Source organism: Botrytis cinerea, chromosome 6 (assembly GCF_000143535.2).
Source record: "Botrytis cinerea B05.10 chromosome 6, complete sequence".
NCBI classification, from domain to species: domain Eukaryota; kingdom Fungi; phylum Ascomycota; class Leotiomycetes; order Helotiales; family Sclerotiniaceae; genus Botrytis; species Botrytis cinerea.
This window is the reverse complement of record NC_037315.1, coordinates 1,784,553-1,794,873: the sequence shown is the minus strand read 5'-3', so window position 1 is coordinate 1,794,873 and position 10,321 is coordinate 1,784,553. Positions and strand designations below refer to the sequence as shown.

General features: G+C 42.9%; 1 protein-coding gene across 1 annotated transcript; it reads right to left on the bottom strand.

Moving 5' to 3' along the window:
• Positions 1 to 1,721: 1,721 nt before the first annotated feature.
• On the bottom strand, positions 1,722 to 5,580 carry BCIN_06g05240 (hypothetical protein). Its single transcript, XM_024693593.1, has 4 exons — positions 4,207 to 5,580; positions 4,000 to 4,153; positions 3,526 to 3,949; positions 1,722 to 3,451 (listed from the first exon to the last, which is right to left on the bottom strand). The coding sequence occupies exons 1-4, from the start codon at positions 4,250 to 4,252 to the stop codon at positions 2,270 to 2,272; spliced, it is 1,806 nt and encodes a 601-aa protein (XP_024549379.1). The 5' UTR covers positions 4,253 to 5,580; the 3' UTR covers positions 1,722 to 2,269.
• Between the last annotated feature and the right edge of the window lie 4,741 nt (positions 5,581 to 10,321).

Below are 10,321 nucleotides of genomic sequence, written 5' to 3'. Positions count from 1 at the left end.
GGAGGAGGCAGAAGGAGTACCACACTAACTCTCTATAAGTACTTTTGCTAGCTACTAGATCTCCAGTCAAATTGTAAGTTCATCTTCTTTTCTTCCATGTTCCCTCTTCCCATCACCTTCTCCCCACCCCCTTGTCTCCTCATATATAACCCTTTCAACTATCAAACTATCTCGTGTAAGTATACCTGGATTTAATTTATCTTCCACAGCCAATTTTTATTTTGATATTATTCGCTTAACATGAGTGATATGTGAAATTTGCAACTTGAACTAATCACTCCTAACCCTTACTGTCCTCGTGAAAAGAAATAAAAGGACCCAATTCTGACAAATTGAATATTGAAACCTTACTCAAAACATCTGACTAAATCATGTCATAAACTACAACACCCGCACAGCTACACTCCTACACACCGTGAAATAACTTCCACTCCCCCCTCCCCCTCCCTCCTAATCATGGCAACCCCATCTGATAATAATCCTGCAACAAAAGTCCACTCTCAGTACAAAATCCCACATCCGCCTTCCCCCCATGCGCAAGCGCACATTTAAACCCATCACAACATGTTTCGCCCGTTTGGTGACAGACTTCTCCTTTAGCGATGCAGATTTTGCGTTGCTGTGAAAGGGGGGAGGGTGTGTTAGTGAGGGATTTGGTTTTGGGGGGGGGGGAGTGAAAATGAGGAGAAGTGGCAAATCAAGGAAGAAGAAGAAACCAAAAAAAAACCCCCACCGAAAGTGCCCCCTGAACAGCGAAACCCAGAGTCAAGAAAGCAAAGATAGCAGCACCAGATCGGTACCAAGGGAATCGAGACATGATACCGCGCGCGCGAGTATAGTTTCGGAAACGCAACTGTGGTTTTTTTTTTTTTTTTGCTTTTTGTTGAGTTGTGAATTTACGATGGATTTCGTATGATGAATGGGGTTATTGAATGGTGTGTGAGGTTTGAGTGATGAGTGATGAGTGATGAGTGATGAGTGATGAATAGATGTAGATGTAGATGTAGATGTATATATATAAATCGATAAACAAATAGAGAGGAATAAAATAAAAGGTAGAGAGAGAGAGAGAGAGAGAGAGAGAGAGAGAATCTTGAGTGAAAAGTCAATCGTCTAGTGAATAGATGGACAGATAGGTAGATAGATGGGAAGAATGTATATTCATACCCAACTCAACTCAACTCAACTCATCCCACCATACTCGACGCGAGATGTGGAATGTAGAATGTAGAATGTAGAATGTAGAATGTGGAATGTGGAATGTGGAATGTAGGTTAGGAATGCAATGCAATGCAATCGAAGGGATGAGATGAGACGAGATGAATCCCGTTTGAGTTATATACATTAGTCAATCCTAATCTTAGTCCACGCGACCAAGTAACTAACAAGCGAGAAAAAATCGAAAGATTTCCCTCCCCTTTTTCCCCCACCCACCAATCAATCACATCCAAGGATGACGCACTCCCAAATACCACCCACCGCAAAACACTCCAAGCACTTAAGAACTCGACCAAGAATTTCAATAACAAACCAGCTTACCAGAAGATCCTCTATTGCACATCTCAACATTGGTGGCAGCCTCATCTATTTCCGCCTAACCAACTATTCAAAAAGGGGACACAAACACCACCTCATCACATATCTTGAATTCAGAATAATTTCATCCCTTACACATCATCACTATCCCACTAGAATCTCACAACAATTCAAGCACCAGAAATTGCATCATTTATAAAGTTCCTCAAACAGTTTACTATTTAACTATCACACAGTTTCAAATTCCCTTCCCACCATGTTTATTTCCCACCCCGCGAGTTGACATGTTACAAATTGGTATGAACCCAAAGTAACATTTTCAATCTCGAAAACGCCTAACCTGGCATTCCACATGAATCCAGCTCAATAATTACCATATTCCAATACCCCCCTGAGCCTTTGGAGCCATTCCTATTCACAAATAACAAATGAACTTTGCGTTGTCGCTGATTATACAGCCACCATACACAACCAGCCTACCCAACCCCTTCAAAAAAACAAAAAAAAAAAAGCCAGGCAGATGCCACACGAATGTATATTGGCGCAAGCGCATCAAATCATAATTTACCCTCATCAAAAAAACTACGCCTAACGCCCTTTCCATGAAAGTTTATTCCCATTCCCAGTGTTACATGCAATAAGCGTCCATTGAAGCTTCCCAATTTTGGATGAGACGCATATCGAATTGGTTTGTTAAAAAAGTTTTGTACAATAGGCCGTGAATCTTTCCCTATCAATATCTATCCGTGTTCGGGGGTGATTGCGTTTGTTGTCCCCATAATGCGTTATGAATATGGCTCGGTGGCTCATTTGGGTGTATGGGCCGTCTTGAATTAGCCCATTGTTCTGATGGCGCTAAACTTCGCTCACGTGCTTCTTGATCAGCTTGATCTCGTGCAGCTCTTTCTGCAGCTCGTTGAGCTCGTTTTTGTTCGAGAAATCTTTCCGGCTCTGATAGTTGTCGTACGCTGTATGGTGATACCGGACGTGTAACATATGGTGTTTGTGCTACCTGAGTCAAGTATGGTTCTGGTTCCCCAGTTACTGCAATTCCAATAGGATTCTCCTGCCTCCGCATTGAACCGGGACTTGGATTATTTGTAATCAGGCGATCCGGGTTGTTGTATCGCGCACCATTCGTGGTAATTTCCAATCCTTCGGAGTTATAACGTTGAGCTGCTGGAATATAGCCTGAATGGTTGAGGTTTGTAGGGTTAGGTTGTGCGTTATCAATTAGACCCACTCCTTCCTCACCTTCCATAGCTCCTTTACTGTTACTGAAGGTATTCTGTCTATACTCGTTGGCAATCGGTAAACCATCATCTCGTCCTTTGTATGATGTATCTGGTTCCGAGTTTGTAGATTGAAGAGACATGTCATTTTCGTGATTGAAAGTGGCTGGTTTGTAAGAAGAGTCGGCCTCTCGATGTTTGACACCTACGAACAACCAACGCATACTTCGAGCAAATGCCTTGACTAAATCCCATGGGTTCATAGCGTCAACGAAAGCCATTATTCCGAGAGGACCGCCTTGCTTAGGACCAATAGGCTCTAAATGATCACTGGATGCACTTGGGTATTTAACGGGTGTCGCGTCTGAAGCATACGGTCTCCAAGGAAATGCGAACAAATGCAAAACCGAGAAGATGGCCATTTCGATACAGAGTAACATATTAGGGATGCCAATCTTCAGATCAGGATATGCTAGATATTTGGTTGGCGAGACAATGCCCAAGGTAGATGACATCAGAATACTAATGACAAAGCTTTGCCAGAATGATAGAAAGATGACTGCTTTGATAGCCATGACTTTAAGGAAAGGTTTATGTGGAGCAAGATCAGTACGTAGTTGAATGTAGAATTGAATAAGGCAAAACATGGCGATTGTTACTGCGGCACCTTCAATGACCAGAATCTAAAGAATCAAACAGTTAGCGGGGCTTCAATTGTAATACATAAAAAAAAAAATTAAAAAAAATTGGACATTACCCAGATATGAGCAAATACTGGAGAATCCGAAGAATCACAATATTTGCCAAAATATTCAGTGACAACCGCTAAAACGGTCATGGTGACCCGAATAAAACAATATTGATAGACACCAACCCATACAATGTTGAACCATGTCAAACCACTTCTTGGTGTTCTCCAAGGACCATTATCACCACCACAACATTTCCTCATCCAAGTGACAGGCCAAACCCATGGCTTCGGAACGGCCGTTCGAAAGTAAATCTTTTGGTTGTGAAGATCCGGAGCAATATAGTGACACAAGAGGGCAAAGAAAGACGCGATGGCGAATGCTTCATAACACTCTGATATCACACTATAATATATCTCATGCCAATATTGCCAAAAACTAAGGAACGACGCCAATGAATAAATCGGAACCATGAAAAGGATGCGGATGATGCTACCGAGGATTAGTATATATGCATAGAGTGCATGCCTGAAAACACATACTGTCGTTGCTCATAGGGTTTTGTATAATGCATGGCATGCATCCACATGAGATATAGCGAGAGAAGGATGGCGATCAAGGCCGTCGCCGCGGAAATTACTATGCCCAAATCATGGAATGTGAGATTTCCTACCAACACTTCTTCCGACTTCCCAACTACCATCATCATCAGTATTCTTTCCTATTTATGGGGTGGAGAGAAATCATACTTCGCATATCATCCAGCGTCGCATTGCATGTTGTGTTGATGAACATAACTGCGGTGGTTGTCGATCGACTGTTCAACAGCTCGACAACTCGAGCACCGTCGTCGCCAGCTCAGGTTGTATGTTTTTATGTCTTGTCGATTTCCAAGTGTCCCCAATAATCCTAGTGTATCTCTATCCTTCGGTATCTTTATAATATGTAGTCGTTGTGGTAATGGGAAAGGGTGTGTAAATTTGTGGATGGATCACAGCGAAAAGAAAGTGAGGCAATGGCGACTGTGGGTTTCAGGGTCCAACAAGAGATCAATCTATGGGCCGAATTTTGAAGACCGGCGTGTACAAAGGGTGGGTATCTTAGTGAAAAGGAATTGATTTATTCTAAATCTGAATGGTGACTGTATCGCTCGCTCCAACGGGTATCAAAGGTAATCGAATCGCTTTTTCTGTACAAACGGTAAAAGGTCGATGGATGAGTGTGCGACGTTGCGACAATTTGTGAATAGTTGGATTTGCCTAAAGGGAAAACGGAAATCTAGGTAGCAGACCAGTGCATGAAGAAGAAGTTTTGGAAAAGTCGAAAACGGTCGAGGACGCCAGGGGGAGGGGGAGGGGGAGAAGGCTTCGAGGACAATTGGACGAGAGGAAACGGCAGAGAGAACAAACAAGAGTGAGTGTGTGGTAAGAAACGAAAGGTGTAAAGTAAAGTAAACGACAAGGAATACCAAAAGGTCAAGGGAAAAGATAGTGGAATGCAGTGAGCGCGGATCTTTTGGACTGCGGCGTTGTAAATGCGTGGTCTGGTAGGGAATGTATGTGTGGAAGGATTGTTGGTTTGGATGGATGGATGTTTGTGGATTGTGGTTGGATTCACCAATGATCTTCAGAGGGAGAGGGAGAGGGAGCGCAGGAAGAAGAGAGTTGAGATGATGATGCCCAGTATCCCTAGTAGGTCGGAGGTGGAAAGGTGGAAAGGTGGAAAGGTGGATGAGAGGGTGAGAGGATGAGAGTGGTGGAGGTCACAGCTTGGTTGGAAGTCGTAGGGAATGGGAATATGAAGATGCATTTGAAGGTGTGCGAGAGTGAGTGCGCTGCAATAATAATCGGAATAAGTGGTAACGGAGGCTGTGCAGCTGGCCCCGATTATCCATTTCATATCATCCCATCCCATCCCATCCGTCCATATTATCCATTTCACGCCATGCCATCGCGCACACCAGGTAGGTCATGATCAAAAGTGTCTTGCGAGACAGCTGCATCTTATTATTCCCCCTCTCCCACGATATCGATCTGCATCTGCATCTGCATCTGCATCTGCATCTACACATACACATACACATATACACAGTACACACACACACACACACACAGAACACACACAGAACACACACACACACACACGACTCCCCCAAATTAATGTCTTTAATAATCACCCGCATCTCTCGACACCAGGAGAAGCAGAAGGAAAACATGTCCACAATACCGACGGACTTACTTATCATCAGCACGACTAATAACTCCGCCAAATGTGCTTTGTGAACCGACAGAGAAGCGACTCCGAGCTGACGGACTGACTGACGACTCTTTTAATCTTTGGAAATGCTGCCAAGAAAGGCTCATTTTAATATGCCATGATTCCAATCACCACCTGAACACCGCGAGAATCCCGACCGTCCGACATCTGATACACACGAATCACATCGTCCATCGGCGTGCGAAGGAAGCAGCCACTGTGTGCATGCTGTTAGTCATCTCAATCATGTCTGGTGGTCCATCGTCTCAATCCCTTCCGGGCCTGGGTTGTCCGTGAACCGTGAACCGTTGACCGTTTCATCAAACTCGGAAACTTTATCATACGAAATGTCTTTCCAATTTAACCATCCCACCAGCTATCTGCGATCTGAGGGCAGCACAGAGTGTGACGAACAATGCCCCCCCTGGAGAAGGGCCCATTACGTTATGCCGCATCTTTTGGCGCGCCAAACACAGCCTTGGCCTCGCCTTGCCTTGCCTCGCCGCGCTCGTACTTTGCTGTTGGGGGGTCGCCAGCAGAGGGACAACATGTGTGAATTTATTTACATGTACACATATCCATCCATGCTCGTACATGTACGAAGGGTGCTTGAGTATAGACTAGGTTGTAACATAGCTCGTTCCGCCCTTGCAACCATGCGAGCTTGTGATGAAACGATGAAACGATAAAACGATAAAACGATAAAACATTACGCTTCTCTTTTCCTACCTAGTGTCCACCAGTCTAGGTCTCCCCGCTTACATAACACGCACACACACACACTCTCTCTCTCTCTCTCTCTCTCTCTCTCTCCCTCTCCCTCTCCCTCTCCCTCTCGACTTCATCCTGCAACAGATCCCAATTTCTACATCTCGAAGCCTCATGGCCAAATTGATTGAGATACACAATGCACCATGAAACCGCTCAGCAAAGGGGGCTCGGAAGCACCTCGTCCACACAAAAAGTATGGGCCATGTGGAATCTGGACCTATTCTTAGAAATCCTAAAAGCTTACCAACCCGTGTGATATTGGGATGAGCCTCCTTATGTGGGAAGGAAGTTTGGATTTTCTAGACCCAACTTCAACCATCTATTTAGTACCCAGGTACACAGCCTTCCTTTCCATTTATCATTTGCTCCAAACGGCAGGACGATACGAAACGATACGAGATGGCGGTAGCAAATGTGAAAGAGATGTCTATATACCAACACATTTTTCATTTAATCATCACCTGCATTCATTACCTTCCTTGCTAGGGTTTGGAGAGTCCACAAGAATACGAAGATCATGATTTAACTCCATTCCGTCCAAGTATCAGTATTGCGTCACGTCAACCAAATACCTACCCAAATTCCTACGCATAATTTCACAAGTGTGGAACGAAAATACATGTATCTTCCATATACCGTTACCCAAGCAACAATATAAACATCCAACTCCCGTCCCCTTCTCAAGTGAGATGGATATCCCAAGTCGGCAGCCTGCATAATAGTACCGTGAAACAAAGAGTCTTGACCTTCATTCATGCATGCAACGCACACTTCTCACATCAAACACGTGGAAATCGTCACGTGTGTTTCATTTACATGGGGTTTGCTCATCGAGACTCCAATCGCATCTTGAAAGATTCGAGGATGTAAAGCAGTGTACTCACGTACCTGCGTATCTAATCAGATTATTATTGGAATATCACGACATGATGATCGTCTGCTAGCCGGTGAGATTATTCGTAGAGTTGAATTGACTGATCCTTTCATTCTCTTCCGTATACGTACATCCTCCCCACATGCATCCCAACAGATCCTCACCATTATTCTCCTATGAATCAAGATCTTTAATTCTAGAACATCAATATCATCGCCAATATCAATACACAAAACTCTCCGCTTCGGGCAAGTACCTCTCTCCTCTAACCACCTAGGTTATACTAGTGTCGCTTCTGAGAAATTTTCCGCTTTCCGCTTTCCGCTCGCTTTTCACTGCTTCAATTGATCTGTTTGGAAGCACGGACTTTGGTACTAGGTGGTTTGGGTTTGGGTTGGGTTTGAATATGGATTGGATTGGATTGGATTGGATTGGATTGGGTATGGGTATGGGTATGGATATGTATGTGTATATGTATGTGTCATAAATCACAATGTGAGAAGAATCTTAAGAATTCGTTGCAAGTGGAATTGGGTGTATGTATGTATTGTAGATATTGAACTTCTGGTACGATATAAGATAGGAAGATGAGAGCAGGTATTGGTATTGGTATTGGTATTGGTATTGGTATTGGTATTGGTATTGGTATTGGTAGGCTCGGACTAGAATTCGAATTCAAATTCGGAGGAATGGGATTGGGGTTTGGAACGGGAATATCTAGATAGGTACTTGAAAGTTTCGATATTTGTTTTGGATGTGTGTGTGTATCTTTGATTGGGAAGTTGTGGTTGGATGAATGGATGGATGAATGGATGGAGATTAGAAGATATAGATATAGATATAATAATGTGAGATGAGATGAGATGAGACGATTGTTTATCTGTTTATTTGGATGTTTGTTTATTTGAATGTATATATGTTTATATAGGCGATGTTGATATTGATGTTGATGTTGAGATGGATGATGGATGATGGATGATGACTCTCATTTTTGTAGTGGAGGAAGTAGATGGGTTTGTGTTGATGTTTATGTTTGGAATATAGAGGATAGAGGATAGAGGGGGATTATTATTATATACTTATTTATCTATTTATCTATTTATCTATTTATCTATTTATCTATTTATCTATTTATCTATTTATCTATTTATCTATTTATCTATTTACTCATCTATTCGTAAATAAGAACATAATATCTGAAACAAATAGACAAATAGATAATATAAGAATTCCATAACCAGATAATACAAGACAGAGCTGGCTGGCTGGCTGGCTAGCTCTCTGAGAATATCGTCTATCGATGAGTTATTCTCCTCGTCTCATCTCATCGCATCTCATCGCATCTCATCTCATTTCTTTCAGAGGGGTGGGTGGACGGGAGAAAGAGTGGGAAATTTGGATTTGTTCTTTTGTTTGGGGGTGTGGTGTGGATTATTTGTGTATTTGTGTATATGTGTATATGGGGTTGATTATTTGGGTATTTTTTGAATTTGGGGAAGTCTGGGTGGGGATCTTGGGAGGTGTTTGGGGCAGTTTCTCTTCTGGAGGGGGAGGTGTTGATGATTGATAAATGAGATTTTGGATTTTGGGGTGAGGGGTTGATGTTTGTTTATATGTATGATTTAATAGGAGTGAGGGTGAGGATGAGAATCAGAACAAGAATGAAAGAATGGAAGAAAGAAAGAAAGAAAGAAAATGATATTTCACTCTCCAGGATTCTGTGGAGATTCTCTCTCTGGACAACTAGGTGGAAAGCTTGATGGATGGATGGACGATAGTATATATATATATATACAACTGACATATCCTCCTTCATCTCTTCCTTGTATATAAACGAATCTCCAACATAACAACAACGCGTGAGAAGACCCTGGAGAAATGGGATTCCGAGCACAGAATAAATCGAGTTGTCTATCTATCTAAACAATGCTCGAATCCGGAGAGAAGCTCTCGTTTCGGGATATGCTGGGATCTCTACATTTCTTTCTCTCGCACAGTGCATAGTGCATACTCGCAGCTGATACTAAATAGATAATATCATAATATGCGAAATTTCCGAGTTTGGTATTGGGAAAGACTTAAGCTTATGACTTTGCGTGTTTTTGGTACAGAGATTTTGTGAGAAGAATAGGAATACTGGCTGGGATTTGTGGTATCGGCTAGCCTATCAAGCTTCTTTTGTTTCTTTCCCGGCTTTTTTTCCGTCGGGGATTACTACTAAAATATCGTTGTTGAGTCGACCGTGGATGTTGTGTGAGTTTTTACGCTCTATCGGAGACCATGTAGCTTATACATACAGTGAAAGTTATCGTATTGGCAAGTTGGAGTAAGATCCCGTGGTATGGTTCCTAGAAGTGGATGGATGGCTGACTGCATGGTTTCATTGACGGTGTTGGTGGTGGGAACTTCTGGGTTGATGAGATTGGTTCTGATGGAAGGGTAGAATCATATCGCTTACGCAAGTGGATTTTCGAGGTACTGTAAGTTTGATACGATGTTCGCATCTTACTTAGCCTGTGGGCTTGGAATGGCTTTTTGGGATTTTGAAATTGGAGCTGTGTGGGAGAGGGATTGGAGAGTTGTGGTTTGGATATGCGAGAAAGGGGTCGAGAGGTGAATGTTTGGGTTGTGTTATGTTGTATGGGAATATAATGACAAATGGAAAGAAAGGGATAGATGGCAAGGGAAAGAGGAATAGAGGTTCTTTGGGGGTTGGTAGATGGTTTGGGGAACTGGTGGGGTAGTGAGCTGGGATGGAAGCGGGGTGGTAGAGAAGTAAAGGGGGGGGGGGTTGGTATTGCTAAGGGTGGTGTAGAGAAAGAATGCAAGATGGAATGTTCTTTTTTCCTTTTCTCACGATATCTTAGGGAATGTGGTGAGAACTTGACAATGCTACGAATATCACTCTTACTCTGATTACCTACTCGGGAGGAATTTGAACCTGTGAACGAGAGACATGGTTA